This window comes from Terrapene carolina, unplaced genomic scaffold, assembly GCF_002925995.2.
Source record: "Terrapene carolina triunguis isolate 2854851 unplaced genomic scaffold, T_m_triunguis-2.0 Scaffold85, whole genome shotgun sequence".
In the NCBI taxonomy this organism is placed as follows: Eukaryota; Metazoa; Chordata; order Testudines; family Emydidae; genus Terrapene; species Terrapene triunguis.
The window spans coordinates 20648649-20667684 of NW_020664436.1; the positions used below are offsets into that span (position 1 = coordinate 20648649).

The 19036-nt window shown below is 42.5% G+C and overlaps 1 protein-coding gene across 3 annotated transcripts in view; it reads right to left on the reverse strand.

Moving 5' to 3' along the window:
• Positions 1-19036, reverse strand: part of TBCE (tubulin folding cofactor E) — a 73277-nt gene that overhangs the window by 40645 nt on the left and 13596 nt on the right. For all 3 annotated transcript variants that reach the window (XM_026649671.2, XM_026649670.1, XM_029911078.1), the window contains exon 3: positions 17200-17284. In XM_026649671.2, the coding sequence (XP_026505456.1) occupies positions 17200-17284 (85 nt within the window). The remainder of the gene's footprint in view (positions 1-17199; positions 17285-19036) is intronic.

Genomic DNA, 19036 nt, shown 5'->3' on the forward strand with positions numbered 1-19036 from the left:
CAGTCTAAAAGCTGCTGCTGACTACTACTTATTAGCAAAAACTTAAAGGTACTATTAAAACTAACTATATACAACTCCTCCAGAAACAAGCATGATGTAACACCACACAGAACACTCCGACTCAAGCCGTGGGTGGTGAGAATGAACTGAGGGGGGTTGGTATGGTGCTGTCCTTAAATAGTCTGGAGAGGGGCAATGGGGCCAGAGACTCGAGTGCTGTCCCTCTGGTTATTGCTAAGTAAAGTTCTCTGGCTTTGGTGCACTGGGCACACGTACACCTGAGTGGAATACACATCTGCAACCACTCCAAGAACTTTCTTTATAAAGAAAAACTATCGTTTCTGGCCCTCAGGGGTATGAAGAAAACTTTAAAAATATTAACTGACATTATAACAATGCAGTGTTGTCTGCCTGTCTCTACAAATAGCCTGAATGAGCAGTATGAATTGCCTTCATTGTATTGGTATGCTAACTTTGAAACCTAATTATAATTAAATGTTAACATTAAATGCTGATAATTTTAGCAAAAACATCCAACTCATAGATTTTAAGGTCAGAAGGGACCATTATGATCTTCTAGTCTGACCTCCTGCACAACGCAGGCCACAGAATCTCACCCACCCGCTCCTGTAACAAACCCCTCCCCCTGATCTATGTCTGAGCTACTGAAGTCCTCAACTTATAGTTTAAAGACTTCAAGGTGCAGAGAATCCTCCAGCAAGTGATCCGTGCCTCATGCTGCAGAGGAAGGCAAAAAACCCCCAGGGCCTCTCCCAATCTACCCTGGAGGAAAATTCCTTCCCGATCCCAAATATAGCGATCAGCTAAACCCTGAGCATGTGGGCAAGACTCACCAGCCAGACACCCAGGAAAGAATTCTCTGTAGTAACTCAGATCCCACCATCTAGTGTCCCATCACAGACCATTGGGCATTTTTACTGCTAATAGTCAAAGACCAATTCATTGCCAAAATTAGGCTATCCCATCATACCATCCCTTCCATAAACTTATCAAGCTTAGTCTTGAAGCCAGATAGGTCTTTTGACCACACTGCTCCCCTTGGAAAGCTATTCCAAAACGTCATTCCTCTGATGGTTAGAAACCTTCGTCTAATTTCAAGTCTAAACTTCCTGATGGTTAGTTTATATCCATTTGTTCTTGTGTCCATATTGGTACTGAGCTTAAATAATTCCTCCCCCTCCCTGGTATTTATTCCTCTAATATATTTATAAAGGGCAATCGTATCTCCCCTCAGCCTTCTTTTGGTTAGGCTAAACAAGCCAAGCTCTTTGAGTGTCCTTTCATAAGACAGGTTTTCCATTCCTCGGATCATCCTAGTAGCCCTTCTCTGTACCTGTTCCAGTTTGAATTCATCCTTCTTAAACATGGGAGTCCAGAACTGCACACACTATTCCAGATGAGGTCTCACCAGTGCCTTGTATAACGGTACTAACACCTCCTTATCTCTACTGGAAATACCTCGCCTGATGCATCTCAAGACCATTAGCTTTTTTCACAGCCATATCACGTTGGCGGCTCATAGTCATCCTGTGATCAACCAATACTCCAAGGTCCTTCTCCTCCGTTACTTCCAAGTGATGCGTCCCCAGTTTATAACAAAAATTCTTGTTATTAATCCCTAAATGCATTACCTTGCACTTTTCACTGTTAAATTTCATCCTATTACTATTACTCCAGTTTACAAGGTCATCCAGATCTTCCTGTAGGATATCCCGGTCCCTCTCTGTATTGGCAATACCTCCTAGCTTCGTGTCATCCGCAAACTTTAGTAGCACATTCCCACTTTTTGTGCCAAGGTCAGTAATAAAAAGATTAAATAAGATTGGTCCCAAAACCGATCCCCGAGGAACTCCACTAGTAACCTCCTTCCAATCTGACAGGTCACCTTTCAGTATGACCTGTTGTAGCCTCCCCCTTAACCAGTTCTTTATTCACCTTTCAATTTTCATATTGATCCCCATCTTTTCCAATTTAGCTAATAATTCACCATGTGGAACAGTATGAAATGCCTTATTGAAATCGAGGTAAATTCCTTTGTCTAAAAAAATCTGTTACCTTCTCAAAGAAGGAGGTCAGGTTGGTTTGACACGATCTACCTTTTGTAAAACCATGTTGTATTTTGTCCCAATTACTGTTGACCTCAATGTCCTTAACTACTTTTTCCTTCAAAATTTTTTCCAAGACCTTGCATACTACAGATGTCAAACTAACAGGCCTGTAGTTACCCGGATCACTTTTTTTTCCTTTCTTAAAAATAGGAACTGTGTTAGCAATTCTCCAGTCATACGGTACAACCTCCGAGTTTACAGATTCATTAAAAATTCTTGCTAATGGGCTTGCAATTTCATGTGCCAGTTCCTTTAATATTCTTGGATGAAGATTATCTGGCCCCCCGATTTAGTCCCATTAAGCTGTTCGAGTTTGGCTTCGACCTCGGATGTGGTAATATCTACCTCCATATCCTCATTCCCATTTGTCATCCTACCATTATCCCTAAGCTCCTTGTGACGATGTATCCCATAATGCTTTATGGGAATATGACATAACTGGAGTATGTTTTATGCTACATGTGCCATGTAACTTATCTCTGTAAAGGTTATGGTCTACTGAATCTATTCATTCTATTTGTACACCTATGTCCTTTTTGTACTTGAAGTTATGAATATTGGTTGTATACTTGCTTGATTTCTAAGTAAGCTTTGTAAGGCATTTGGTCAGCTTCTTTAGAAAGGAATTTGCAAAGTTAAGTGCCCAATTAAGAAGCACTTAAGGAACAATGGATCTTGGAATCCAATCCACATAAGAAGTCTACTTGAGGACATTCAAGGTAGCATGTGAACCATGGCTGCTACCTGTAGTTCTGAGACATGGACATGTGACTTGCCCATGTGACTCCAAAACTTCATCTTGGAGCTAGACTTTGCATAGGAGTGAGGAGGAGGTCTCCACCCACAAGAGAAAGTCTATTTAAACCCCCGGGAGACCCCTCCATTTTGTCTTCAGCTGGCTAAAGAGAGAGCCTCTCCACCCCCAAGGATACCTGAAAGGAACTGGAACAAAGGATAGTAACTACAGGGGGTGTCAGTGATTGCTGGACCAGACTAGAAAGAGACTAGTCTGTAAAAGGAAGCTTACTGGGTGAGATTTTATTTGAATTCAGTTTCTTAGACAAACTTGAGTGTTCTATTTTATTTTACTTGGTAATTCACTTTGTTCTGTCTGTTACTACTTGGAACCACTTAAATCCTACTTTCTGTATTTAATAAAATCACTCTTTACTTATTAATTAACCCAGAGTATTTATTAATACCTGGGGGGGGGGGCGCAAACAGCTGTGCATCTCTCTCTATCAGTGTTATAGAAGGTGAACAATTCATGAGTTTACCCTGTATAAGCTTTATACAGAGTAAAATGGATTTATTTGGGTTTAGACCCCATTGGGAGTTGGGCATCTGAGTGTTAGAGACAAGAACACTTCTGTAAGCTGCTTTCAGTTAAGTCTGCAGCTTTGGGGCAAGTAATTCAGACCCTGGGTCTTTGTTGGAGCAGGCGGGCGTGTCTGGCTCAGCAAGACAAGGTGCTGGGGTCCCGAGCTGGCAGGGAAAAATAGGGGTAAAAGTGGTCTTGGCACATCAGTTGGCGGTTCCCAAGGGGGTTTCTGTGATCCAACCCGTCACACTCCTCGTTAGCCTCATTAAAGACTGAGGCAAAGTATTTGTTTAGATATTGGGCCATGCCTAAATTATCCTTAACCTCCACTCCATCCTCCGTGTTTAGCAGTCCCACTTCTTTCTTTGTTTTCTTATTATATAAATACTAATGTATTTATCCCACAATCCTACATCACCTTCCAGTCTTCCTTGGATGCCAAAAAGCCCTAACCAACTGCGCTCTATCAGTTGACAAAACCTCCAGCTTCCCTCTGACAACTTCTATGTTACAGTTATGTTTTCAGAACAAAAATCTGCAGTAAACTGAAATCTGAAAGAGTGGGGACAGTGGGAAATTAAATAGACTATCAAAACAGACACAGACTACTGCACTGACTAGGTTATTCATTTTCCTATTTAATTAAATAGAACCTCAATTTTCAATTTATCTGAAATAGCTGCAGAATTTCTAGTCTGCTGCACCAGAATGCCAGCGAAATTAAAGGATCTTGTCACACGTTAGATCCACCTTGTCACTGAGTACACAGGACTTTGACTATTAAGTTAGAGAATATTTGTACTAACACCAAAGACAAAAATCTCTCATTTAACAGTATTCCATGAGATAGCACAAATAAAAGACAAGTCACATTTGAAACGAATGAATCAATGTTCAAACTGCTTTACAATTTAAAACTGTATATAGTGACTAACAAATGTGTACATTTACATCTGGTTTATCTGTACATAGCATTGTAACCTAGCCAGTTCAAACCATTGCAACCCTGATTCATTCGATGACATCAAAGTCTGAATATGAATTAATTTTATGCTTTCAAAAAAGTAATGTTCATGTAGAACCATTATATATAAAGAAAGATTTGAAGGATTATATTTACCAAGGGAGAACTCCTTTTTTGAAAGAAAGAAATGCCCACAACAAAAGAGCACCTAGATTCCTTTGTCACATTTTCTGCTACATTTTAAGTACAAATTTGATTCTCTGAACCCTGGTGCTAGGAAAACCTGGAGACTCTGATAAGGTTGGATGGATGCAACTGGCTGACGGGTGGTATATTGTGCTGTATACCATTTCCAGAGGTAGCTCAAGTTTAGTATTATGAGAGAAGAGTTAGTGCAATGCAGGACAAGAAGAAAAGTGAGCTGCGCAAACATTATAATGAATGAGAGCTGTAAACAGCTAGACTCTAGAGGAAATTTAAGAAACATATCCATGGGATAAGGAATATTTCTTCAGAAATAAAACTGTCTGCCCAATATCACAAACAATAGATTTTTCCTGATTTGTTAGCCATTAATCATCTCCCTGGAAAAAAATGAGTATCACTAATTTTGCAGATCTATTTAGCAAGAATTGTCTAATATACCAATCCTTGATAAGCATTTTCTGTGTTCTAGATATAGGCAAATTCTGCTGCTCCATTACCCTGTTCTAGAATTTAGGTATGGAGCCATTTGGTTACTTTACGTAACCAAGTCTATAGTAAGTCTGTGTTATATACTTTTGCTAATTTTGATAGCTGTGTACTGTTCAACAAAAACAATAAAATCTTTACTGAAATTTATGAAAATAAAATATAAGGGACTTGCTATAGTTAAATATGCCTTTGTTACTGAGAGATTTCATTGCTGTGATGTGATCTGTAAGAGGCTATGACCTGGAACCATACAGAAGCTCAAGCTAATGCAAAATGCTATGAAGCACTTATTAAAGCAGAGTTGCATTTTGAGAGCATATGAGGCCAGTGCTTTGAGATCTGCATTGACTCCCAATAAGCTTCTAGATGGAATTCGATGTGAGGGTTTCAATCTATGAAGTCTTAAATGGTTTGGGACCTGGTTACCCTCTCCCTGAGCCATACTATTATGCTTGAGATCAGCAGAGACATTTGAGCTGAAGTCCTCTCAATATAAATGAGAAGGACTGTGGGCAGGGTGTTCTCTGTGAGGGGCCCACAGTTTTGAAACTTGCACCCCTTCCTCACTCTGTCCATCAGAAGCCAGCTGTGTTAACCTTCTAGGCATGCTGCAAAACCCATTTCCCCCCCCTCAAGCTATATTAAGGGGCCTGATATTAAATCAATTAGTAGACAAACAGACCACCTCTAAAAACAAACTAAAAATGACCACAGCAGCCTAGTATGAGATCAGCTCACCCCTTCATCCCTGTATTTTCTAAAATACTTAGGGGTGAAGGGAAAAAAATCAGACGGCGAGTAGCAAGGGAGCTGGGTAGTGAAAGTTCACAGACAGAAGAAGGAAGAATTAACAGAGAGCAACTGGGAAAAATGCTGTGGGAAGCAGAATCATGTGGAGAGGGCTAGAAAGACACACCTTTTGGGGGGAATGGGAAAAAAAACATAGCAGAAAGGTAGGAGAGGAGGAAAATACTGGAGGAGCAGGGAAGACAGCAGGTGTGTGCAAGCCAGAGGTATATCCAGGGAACAGAAGGTGGCAATGGGCAATTGTGAGGTGTGTGTCCCCAAAATTGAGGGGCATGGAGAAACATTGGGGGGGGGCACAGCTGGGGCCTGGGCAAGCCCTCCCAGGGGGGCAGGGAGGGAGCATCCCCCAGCTCCCCTCCTGACCCCAGCCACCAGCCCCCTTACCCCTGTCCATGTCCCCTGCTCCCAGCATGGACAGGGGTAAGCGGGGATGCAAGGTAAAACGTTTGGGGACCACTGGGATGTAGGGATAGGTAGTAATGGGTGTGACGTTGTGCAGTCTATATGGTTTTATAAAAACTTGATAATAAGTCAATATAATGTAACTGGGATAGTTTTAGAGAAAATACGGTAATAAGTGAATGTAACGTAACTGGGATATGCTTCATGCAAAAGGTCTCTTGTAAGGTATCATTACAAAGCTTATAATCTACTGAGTATGATCATCTGATTTGTATAAATGTACCACTCTTGTATCTAAAACTAGAAATATAAAATGTAACTCTGAGGGCCTATTGTAATTATGTAAAGTGTGGGCCATTAATGATGGTTTGGAATCTTGATGACTCCCATTGTCTGCAGATGGCTGTTTACCTGTGAGTCTCCCTGTATATGTGTGTGCTGGCAAGTGAGTAATGAAGTCTTGCAGTAACATGTGATCATGTCACCTGAACTGGAATCCATCTTTAACCTGGTGCTTTCCAGTGAGGGGGAGTGGAAACCCAGAGGGACAAAGGGTTCCCGCCTTATGCAAAAGATATATAAAGGGGTGGAACAGAAGAGAGAGAGAGAGAGGAGCCATCATGAAGAATCCCCTAGCTACCACCTGAGCTGGAACAAGAGCTGTACCAGGGGAAAGAATTGTGCCCAGGCCTGGAAGGTGTCCAGCCTGAGAAAAAACTTACTGAAGCATCTCTGAGGGTGAGATTATCTGTATTCAGTTTGATTAGGCATAGATTTGTGCATTTTATTTTATTTTGCTTGTGACTTACTTTGTTCTGTCTGTTACTACTTGGAACCACTTAAATCCTACTGTCTGTATTTAATAAAATCATTTTTTATTTAGTAATTTACTCAGAGTATGTATTAATACCTGGGGGAGCAAACAACTGTGCATATCTCTCTATCAGTGTTATAGAGGGCAAACAATTAATGAGTTTGCCCTGCATAAGCTTTATGCAGGGTAAAACGGATTTATCTGGGTTTAGACCCCATTGGGAGTTGGGCATCTGAGTGCTAAAGACAAGCACACCTCTGTGAGCTGTTTTCGGGTAAACTTGCAGCTTCGGGACAAGTGATTCAGACCCTGGGTCTGTGTTGGAGCAGACTGAAGTGTCTGGCTCAGCAAGACAGGGTGCTGGAGTCCTGAGCTGGCAGGGAAAACAGAAGCAGGGGTAGTCTTGGCACATCAGGTGGCAGCTCCCAAGGGGGTTTCTGTGATCCAACCCGTCACAATGGGTGTCACGCAGCCTAGTATGGGATACAGCTCAGAGAGCCAGTCTCACATCAGACTGGCAGGAAACAGGGCTCGTACCCCAAACTGTTGGTATATTCTCATAAGATTCCACCAAGCCAGTAATAAATGTGTGCTTCCAAAATACTATACTAGTATTATGAAGCTACAGACAGTCCCTTTCAGGCCCTCTAGCTCCTTATGCACCATCCAGACAAACCAGACTTCTGTGATAAAAGATTATTAAAACCAAAAATCAATTTAGGTTCTTTCAGTTCCAAAGAACCAGGCACACATCACTGGTGAAAATATACTTCAGATCTTAGCCAAAAACCACACTGGTAGCCAGTCCTTTGGAAACTAAAAAAACTAAAGGTTTATTTATAAAAAAAGGAAGAGTGTTATTACGAGGTTAAAATAAATCATATACATTACAGTTGATTTCAGAGTTTGCAGATCCGCGTGATAGCAGTGATGTTAAACCTGCCAGTTTATAATAAGTCTCTGGTTCATCCAAAAGATTGGAGTCCAAGTGACAACTTAAATGTAGAGTCTTTCCATGAATCTTTTGGGGCATCCCAAGTAATTACTTGGGGATCTCCATCAACTTTCCCTGTTAAAGTTAAGCAGACTAGAAATGACAGGATAGTACCGGAGGTTTTTCTTTCATAGCTGAAACATGCTGCCAAGTGTCTTGAGCACAGCATGCCTCTGAAGATTCCTCTTTGCTGAGCCCAAGACTCACCCTTTGAAATTACCATTCTATTTCCTATGCATACACAGGTAATCCAACTACACTGATTAACATAAGGCAATTGATGGTTATTCATTATAGCAGGGATAGATAAGCTGAAGACAATATAGGTAATATTCATTAGATTCATGCAGTATATACTATTCTCCTGAAGGAATTCTGCATCAAAAAAAAAAAAAAAAATTCTGCAAAATTCTGCATATTTTTATTTGTCAATAAATAAATGCTGAGGCTCCAGCATGGCGGCAGGGAGCACAGGCCACCAGCTGAACGGAGGTGGGAGATCACCCTGCAAGCGCCCCTCCCCCACCCACAATGGGACACAGACTTGGCAGTGAGGCTGTAACAGTGCAAGGGCTGGGCCTGCCCCAGAAACACCTGCCCCCTGTGCCAGGCGCACCAAGATAGCAAGCGAGGAGGGCAGAGTCTCGCACGTACGCCCAGCTCTGGCCCCTGATACAGGTGTGAGGCAGGCAGGCTAAGGCCACCAGGGTCCAAGTGTGGAGGGGCTTAGTGTGGGGGGATCCAGGTATGGGGTGAGAAGGTTCTGTATGGGGAAATCTGGGTGCGAGCAGCTCGGTAGTGGGTCTGGGTGCAGAGGGGATCTGGATGCACAGGGACTCGTTGGGGGGTTCCGGGTGCAGGGGGAATGGGACTCTGCAGGGGGGTCCAGATAAAGGTGGTTGGAACTCAGCAGGGGGGGTCCAGGTGCTGGTTGGGTGTGGGGGGGCTCAGCAGGGGATGGTCTGGGTGCAGGGGTGGAGGTCCAATGCAGACGGAGGGACTCAGCTGGTGTCCGGATTCAGGGAGAGTGAGAGGTTGGGGACTTGGTGGGGGGTTCTGGGTATAGGGGGTCCGGATGCACAGGGGTTGGGCAGACAGTGGAGCCACTCCCCACCCAGTGACCCCGCCCCCATGGCTGAGGCGCAATGGAGGCAGGAAGTGGTGGGGGAGGGGTGCAGACATTCCTGCAGCTGGGAGAGGTTTCTGGGGGGCAGGTCTGATCTGGCCCCAACCACTCCTTGCAGGGGAAGAGGAAGTCCTGTCCTCCCCCTCCCCCAGCCCAGCCAGAACTAGCAGCTGAGCCCAGCACAGGATAGGAGCCACTGGGGCTTCCCCAGCCCCTCGGTGATTTAAATCTCCACCAGCTGCTCCAAACGTCATGTCCATGCTGCTGGGGAGAGGCGTGACACCACTCTTGTGGCGTCCCTTTGCTTCCCTGTCCTTTTTCTGTGGGGAAGCAAAGAAATCTGCAAGGGACAAGAATTCTGCCTGCGCGGATTGGCACAGAATTCCTCCAGGAGTACTATATACATCTTTGATCTTAAGGTTATTTAGAATTACAGGATATAGATAAACAAGCATACACACAGCATCTTCCTTGATTCCTTATCAACACAAATGAATGGGCCTAGCATATTATCCCCTTTAAGCATTTTTTGATGCCCACGCAAAAGTGAATTGTCCTCATTACAATTACAATGCCTCTCAATTTGCCTTTAAGGGTCACACATGGGTTACTTGGCTGCCAATTTTAACCTGCGCTGGTTTGCTAACGTCACAGTGTGTAAATATGGAGGTAGACAGGACACACAGCAAAAGTAAGCAGCAGCAGCTGGCAGAGGAATAGAGCAGCAGGTCAGCTAGGAGGAAGCAGCAGAGGGCAAGCTGTGGAAGAAGTATCACAGGGCAGATGGGAAGGAAGGAAGATCTGCTGGCAGACAGGTGGAGAACACAGCAGGAAGTAAATGAGCAGTTAGGATGTCAGCTGGGAGGCAGTCTGGAAACTTGCATTTGTTAGTGGGGAGGTAACTGGGAGGGAGTAACCAGCTATGTAAACAAAGACTGTCATCAACGTAATAGCATGTCAAGGTGAAAGGATTAATCAGCCAATCAGAACATAGCAAAAAAACCTCTACAAAATTCAAGACACACTGTTTCTCAATGTAACTACACCAGGTGCTTTAGCAATCATGTTGTGCGTACTGACATGATGATCATGAGAAATTATGGGGCTACCAAGAGCAGGGGAAATCGTTTGCGCATCATGCATCCAATTTTTCAGTTGGAAATTACAAACCTGTCCTAATGATAAATTTAGTACTGGCAGCAGGTTTCCCCCCAATTTATTCACAAATGTTCCAAATACCTCCACAGGATAAGACAGTACTTGGAAAAGTATCTGTATAACGGTGTCTCTTATTTATTTAAAAACTACTTCTAAACTGGTTTTGTAAAACGTACAATAGTGAATTGAAGATTATGGTAGTTACAAAAGATGCATCGAAAATACTTTCACATAATATACATAATCTCCTACTTAACTAGCTAACTTCACTGTTCTTTTATAAATAAAAATATAAAAGCCTAATAATTCTAACCTCATCACTACCTACAATTGTTTTTCACATCATATTAAGCTCTCTCACTCAAAACCCGATAGTTTGAAAACATATGATCAATTTAAATGCTCAGCTTCTCCACTCATCCCAAAAAAAAAAATCACTATTATGTATCACATAATTCAAAACAGTTTCTTCAAGCAATAAATCACAGCACTTTTGCATTCACTGTCTTAATCACCACATCTCTCACATGCAAACCACAACACAAATTACAAATGGCTTTGGGACCAGCATGGGACCCTGCCTAGAGCTCCGAGACTGGTGTGTAGCACAATTTTTTTTTATTCTGTCCATCTACCACACCCCTTTTCTGTATCAGAGCATCTGTCATCCTCCTCCTTTCACCCTTCCTTCCTCCTTACTGGCTCCAAATCCCCTTGCTCACTACCCTCATGACTCTACAGTTCCCATTAGCTCCACCTGCACCTCTTCCCCTCTCTGCCGGTGTGACATTATTGACATAACCTGCAACCACTGTTGTACAATATTTGCTGCAAATATAGTACATCGGTTGTCGTGTAAGGCAGTGCTTCTCAAAGTCGGGGCGCCGCTTGTTCAGGGAAAGCCCCTGGCGGTCCGGGCCGGTTTGTTTACCTGCCGCGTCCGCAGGTTTGGCCAATCATGGCTCCCACTGGCCGCGGTTCGCCGCTCCAGACCAATGGGGGCTGCGGGAAGGGCGGCCAGCACATCCCTGTCTCTTGACTCCCCCCTCCAGAACCTCCCTGCCCCTTCTCCGACCCCCTAGCCTCCTTACCCTGCCGCTCAGACCAGCATGCCGGGGTGGAGGAGCAGGGGGAGGAGCTCCAGACTGCCGGTGAGAACAGCCGGCTGGTGATCTGCGAATGCAGGGAGGTAGGGAGTGCTCTCAGCTGCAGGGGAGAGGAGGGGGAAGCGGAGGAGGGGCTCTCTCTGGCTGTCGGAGCCCCATGTAAGTGGCACCATCCGGCCGGCTGCCCTGTCAGCCGCAAGCGCTCTGCATGGGGGGAGGGGGGGAGGTTCCGGACATTTACAAATTACTCCCGGACGCTATTTTTAACTCTAAAAGCCGGACATGTCCGGGGGAATCCGGACGAATGGTAACCCTAACAAACTGAAGCTTTAAACAGAGTACTGAATGACCCATCCCAGCTGTGGATGTACTCCAGAGACTTTATTTGAACCTGCAGTTTATTCTATCCCTGCTACAAGCCTGAACCAAAAACTTTGCCATTACTGTATGTAATTGATTCCATTTAACCAGTTCTAGCTCTCATCTATATCTTTTTCCTTTTATGAATAAACCTTTAGATTCTAAAGGATTGGCGACAGCGTGATTTGTGGGTAAGATCTGATTTGTATATTGACCTGGGTCTGGGGCTTGGTCCTTTGGGATTGAGAGAACCTTTTTTCTTTTACTGGGGTTGTCATAACTATAAAGGGAAGGGTAACAGCTCTCTGTGTACAGAGACTCCAAATCCTTTTACCTGTAAAGGGTTAAGAGGCTCGGGTAACCTGGCTGACACCTGACCCGAAGGACCAATAAGGGGGCAAGATACTTTCAAATCTTGGGGGGGGGAAAAGGCTTTTGTGTGTGCTCTTTGTTTTAAGGGGTGGTTCGCTCTTGGGACTGAGAGGGACCAGACATCAATCCAGGTTCTCCCCATCTTTCTAAACAAGTCTCTCCTATTTCAAACTAGTAAGTAAAAAGACAGCAAGGCGTCTTAGATTTACTTTGTTTTCTCAACTTGTAAATGTACCTTTTTACCAGAGTGTGTATCTTTGTTTGCTGTACTTTGAACCTAAGACAGAGGGGGGTCCTCTGAGCTCTTTAAGTTTGATTACCCTGTAAATTTATTCTCCATACTGATTTTACAGAGATGATTTTTACCTTTTTCTTTAATTAAAAGCCTTTTCTAAGAACCAGATTGATTTCTCCTTGTTTTAAGATCCAAGGGGGTTTGGATCTGTATTCACCAGGAGTTGGTGAAAGGAGGGTGGGAGGAAGGAGGGGGGATGGTTAATTTCTCCTTGTTTTAAGATCCAAGGGGGTTTGGATCTGTGTTCACCAGGGAATTGGTGAAAGGTTTCTCAAGGCTTCCCAGGGAGGGAATTCTTGTGATGGTGGCAGCGGACCAAAGCTAAGCTGGTAGATAAGCTTAGACGTTTTCATGCAGGCCCCTACATTTGAACCCTAAAGTTCAAAGTGGGGATACAGCCTTGACAGGGGTATTGGTTTTCATAACCATTTGTCCCCATAACGAGTGGCACTGGTGGTGATACTGGGAAACTGGAGTGTGTAAGGGAATTGCTTGTGTGACTTATGGTTAGCCAGTGGGGTAAAACCAAAGTCCTCTCTGTCTGGCTGGTTTTGTTTGCCTTACTAGTAAAGGAACCCCAGCCTTGGGCTGTAACTGCCCTGCTTTGAGCAATTTGTCCTGAATTGCCACTCTCAGTTGGGGCCCACCAGAACCAGCATCGTTACAGCCGGTCAGCACAAATCTAGGTCCCACATGCACATCCTCATCACCCGACATTTGCCCCACTCCTAGCCCCCGCTTCATCCTAACTCTCTCCACATCCACACCCATCCCCACCACACCCTCCCTGGTGCCACCATTCCTATCATCCCCTGCATTACCCTCCTTCCCCACTACCTCCTCAATCCTTTCTCTTGTTGTGTCTGGAACTCCTACCCCACTTCTAAAGAGCACAGTCATCCACAATCTTTCAGAGCTCATTCTCCCTAGCTCCTGGCTTTCATGGACACCTCACACTGCCTCTGCAGCTACCCTCTCTTATGGAGGCGTCTTCTCTTATACGCCCAACCCTGGATCAACTTGTTAATCAGGCTGATTACCAGGATCAATCATCCACTCTAGTATTCTCCAGAAAGATCTTCCCAAAGTTACAGAAACAATGGTTCTGAGGAAGACAAGTGAATGCCTCACCTCCAATTTAAATACTCTGCATTGATGAGTGGAGAATATGGACCAATTATTACCAGAGAAACACTAATTAAAGCACAGTTCTGAAAAGAGGTATTAAACAGATTTAAATAATGCACAAAATTATTTTCAATTTGATAGGAGAATTTGCACAGTTTTGGCCTTCTATCATATTCTCTCAAAGATTTCCTTTCCATCGAATCACAATATCTGGTATTAGAGAAATTACAGCTGCATCATCTTTGGGTATTTTTACATAATCATTTGAGACGTTTTGGAGCATGTACTGCTTTGTCAGTTGCCTGTTCAGGCTGGACACCTTACACAGACACATACACTGCACATACTTGTATTATGTCTCCTAAGGCAGAGTGTAGCTAATTATGCCTTGGAAACGGAGGATCTCGTACTTTTTTCTTCAACTGAATACAAAGCATTTGGGCCACTTCCATTACTAATTACATTATTTAAGAAGTATGGCAGTCCTGGGACTCTCAACTGGAATTCTTCTGCTAACAGGAGTTCAGTAATATGTAATTCTTTTTCTTCCATTAAGAATGGCCTTATCTTCATTAAGCCTAATTTTATTAGTTACTATTATTAGATATAGGGCAAAAGAGTATCCATCCCTCAGAGCGGTATAATTTTCCCCCTTTTCCTTTCCTCTTCTAAAGAATAAGCTTAGCTTTATCACCTCATTTTCTGATAATGAAACCTCTTGGGCTTCCATGCCAGACAAGTCCTGAATTTTAGAAGATACAGGCTGAAAGCTGTGATTTACATTAGCAAACAGAATCCATCCCTTCTATTTCCGCCTCTTTGCTAAGGGTGAGCAATAGCTATTTTGGAATCCTTCAGGGGGACCTTAGCTTATTTTTCATTTGAGTCATTAAACAAAATAATGGGTAAACTCTTCTGCAGCTTCAAGCAGAGGCTGAACTGCTATCCCTCATTAAGAATTCAGAACACCAGGTTTCCTGAAGCAGAGAAGCAAGTTCTTTAGAGAGCCTTGTAATGCTACTGAATTCTAGATACAACTGTAACAATCACCCTTCACCTTGATGTTTCCTATTTGATTCCAACAGCTCTCTTGGCACATGTGACCTGGGAGTAAACTAGATCCAGTTTCTTTCTCAATAAACACAGAAATATGCTTTATCTCATGCAGTGCTGTTTCTATAGGACACCCTAAAATAGTGATTCAGACTTTTCCATACCATAACCCCATTCTAACGGAAGACAATGGCAAGACTCTTCCCATCTAGTCAAAGAAAGATGGATGATCATATCCCCCACACCAGGCCTGGCTGCAGCCTACAAGTTGAGAACAGATATCTGGGAGGTACTTGGAGAACAGCTACCTATTGTGCTTGGGGTGGGGGTGGGAGGGGAGGGAAGAGAACCAAGTGGCTCAAATATCACATATCTCTTGTTACAAGAGTAAGAGTAAGGTAGGCATTGCCAGTTTTCCACTCATTTTTGTGAAGGAAATCCTTACCATGAAGTTCTTCTCTCATTGGTTGTGCATTGGGAGAGAGATTACAAACTTTTCCTACTGATTTGAGCTGGATGCGTCATACACAAGTCAAAAATTCATCGTCTGCAGATGCCAAGAAGTTTCAATTTCTAAAATCAACTAGCATGAGCAGATGGCCATTCAGATTTGTTATGGGGATGGCAGTCTGTTTACTCTGTACATCAAATATAAGCAAAGTTTCCACTGCAAAACTATAGATAGTATTTAAGTTAAGTTGTCTTGTATTTTGTCACTTGGCCACAGCAGTCATTTCCAATAGTAAAACACAAAAGACTAAAATTAAAAAATTCACAGAAAAAAAACCAAAAAATAAAGAAATTCTGAATAGAAAAAACTGGCCTTTCCACTCCAAATATTCATGGCAATACATTTGATTATTTAGTTTAAAAAAAAAAAAAAAAAGCTTGTTACTCTTTTTAACAGTATTAAATTTTGGTTAAAATTTTTTTAGTATTGACAATAGGTTAAACTCCCCTGCAGCAATTATTGAGAACCTTAGGAGGCAAGAAGGTGAGAAAGCATAAGGGAATCTCTTCTCTGGAGATCTCCAAAGACTTTAATACACTGGTGATGGGTAGATCCTGGCTTTGCACAAGGGAAGGGAAAATTTGTGGTGACAACCCATCGTTTCCAACATTAGTCACTTCCATGATAATAAAAAGAGGTCTTCTACACAGAACTCTTATTACAGAAGAGCATTATGATGTCAAGAGGTCAGAATAATTTTCCTTTTAAAAATTTCTACCAGAATTTTTAATCTTAATTTCAGAGACCCATAAATCAGGAAACACAAGATTTAAAGTTCCCATAAAAATATTAACTTGTGCTTAATCATATGTTATGTACTTAGAGTACAATTTTTACCCCTGTAACCTGTACCAAAATACTCCATATGCACAATTTGAGCAACTTAACATTGCTATGAGAACCTTGCCTTCTGCAATTCTTGACTTGGGAGTGTTATTTATAACCTTAATGTTACATCAATGTAGACATTAAATACAAAAAAAACCCACACACACACACAAAAAGCCCACCACACCACTTACACTGATGCAAGTATTCCCTATTTGATCCAAACTGGAGAAATTGTACAAGGATAACAATTTGTATTTCTGAAGGGTTTTCTTGGGAGCACAGAAGAGTAAAACATCTGCAAGTTTTCCCTCTTTTTCTAACCACACAAAAATTACAAAACACTAACCGTATTTTTAAATACAATAAGGTAATTTTAACAATGGCAGGCAAAAATAGTAACATCAGACAAGAATTAAAGAAGGGAAGAATAAAAGACCGGTATTACAGAGTGGAAGTAAAAGATATTATGCTTGCTCTCACTAGGCTTTGTTACAATTTAAAAAAAAAAAAAAAATGCATGCCAATATGGTCCATTAAATGCATCAGACAAACAAACATCTTCCCCCCCCCAAAGCAAAGAGAAAGAAACTGTAGTAAGGTAACACTTAGTATACCCCCTTAACAAAGTGCATTCATGAATAATTTTAAATCTGAATTCTAGCCATATTCAAGGCAGTAAATGAAGACTAAACACCACCACAGAATTGCGTAAGGAGACAGTCAGCAGAACACAATGATTTTCCCGCTATACTACAGGGCCTAAATGCTGTTCTACTCCTTCCAGAACACAGAGCGGCCAAAGGCCACCTGTAATAGTGCCCAGAAGTCAAACCTTTTAGATGCACGAGAACCTCCAGGCAGGCAGCTCAATATTAGTCTATGGATTAGATCTGCAACTGGATCCACCTGGGTGTAAGGTGCCTATGAGTGGAGCCAGAAGTAGGATCTAGGTTTTAGGATTTAATGCAACTTCAATGACCCTTGGAACAAGCCCTAAATACTGAGGGACAGAACTTTGAGTATTTTGCTAATATTCACCATTTCTATTGTTCCTGGGTATGGTCAGTATTTCTCTCCCTCTTCCCACTTTGTGTCTTGGTCAAATATGTAATCTTCTTAAGAAGATACTTACCCGCATTTAAAATACTGTACTCCTTCATGGCTGCCATTATGCTTTCCTCTTTGAGGATTGTCCCATTCTACTCCAAGCCAAAGTCCTTAAAAAAATAATAATAATAAAAAATAATAATAAATAATAATAATAATATATTGAGTCAAAAAACAGAAGTTTGGAATTCAGGCATTTTCTGCCCACTACATTTGATTCATTATGGGTATACAACCTTTCTCTATAGGTACCAATTGTACCAATTTCCAATATAAAGTCCTACTTACAAGCCCACCTATAATTTTGGCATTCAAAAATTGATTTGGCCTGAAAGTTGCCACACTTACTTTGAAGGCAATGAAAAACGTTTCTGCAAAGTTCTTCCTTCTAGTTCTCAAAATGTATTGTTATTAATATTTTTAATAAAAACTATACTTTAACAATCTCATCCAATGTGGAACTGTTAAAGGAATTCCTCGGAAAGGCTCAAGCGTCTGGAGAGAGAGAAAACAGGAGCAGGGAAAGGGGTCCAGGGCTATGCAGAGTCCTACAGAAAGATAGGAGAGGGACTATAGTCTCTCCCAGGACCACAAATGGGGGTCTGTGCTGGCACAGAGAGAATCGACAAACTTTACAAGTGCTAGGAAAATTATGCATCTATACCCTCTCTCCTGGACTAATGAGTTACAAAGTCATTGACCTCGGAGTTTGTTTAGCCCAGGATGTTATTACCTCAATCATAGAATATCAGGGTTGGAAGGGACCTCAGGAGGTCATCTAGTCCAAGCCCCTGCTCAAAGCAGGACCAATCCCCAAAGCATCCTCAAAATTAAAGTAATGTCAAAAAGTATTTTGTTTAGGAAATCACATACCGCAAAGCTCTAATAGAAAGTTCTGGAGACACCACGACACCACACACTTTTGTTGTTTGTGTAGGACGAGAACTCCAAGAAAATTAATTTTAATCTATGAGTTTATTGCAAGATATTCACCGTAGGCCTAAACTCCCTTTAGGCTGCATGGCTGGGCAGCCACCCAGCAGGTGATCAAGTGCTGCCACTTCTGGTGTAGCACTTCAGGTGCCCCTCCCATTGCCCCCCCATCTCCACAGAGCAGGGGGGGCGCGGGCTTGACAGGGCTCAGGAAGGAAGGAGCTTGCTGGCAGCTGCTGCTGTGTTTCAACCTGTTGATCTACTTAAAAGGCCAGTGTACTTAAAATGGGGCCAGCATCCTTAAAGGGGCAACGCACGTGTCTCTCTCTCACACACACACACACCGTATGTATCTCTGTCTCACACACACACAGTTTCACACTCACCTCCCAACACATACTTGCATTATTGGAGTACTTGTGGCACCTTAGAGACTAACAAATTTATTAGAGCATAAGCTTTCGTGGGCTACAGCCCACTTCTTCGGATGCATATAGAATGGAACATATATTGAGGAGCCATCATGAAGAATCCCCTAGCTATCACCTGAGCTGGAACAAGAGCTGTACCAGGGGAAAGAATTGTGCCCAGGCCTGGAAGGTGTCCAGCCTGAGAAAAAACTTACTGAAGCATCTCTGAGGGTGAGATTATCTGTATTCAATTTGATTAGACATAGATTTGCGCATTTTATTTTATTTTGCTTGGTGACTTACTTTGTTCTGTCTGTTACTACTTGGAACCACTTAAATCCTACTGTCTGTATTTAATAAAATCACTTTTTATTTAGTAATTTACTCAGAGTATGTATTAATACCTGGGGGAGCAAACAACTGTGCAGCTCTCTCTATCAGTGTTATAGAGGGTGAACCATTTATGAGTTTGCCCTGCATAAAGCTTATGCAGGGCAAAACGGATTTATTTGGGTTTAG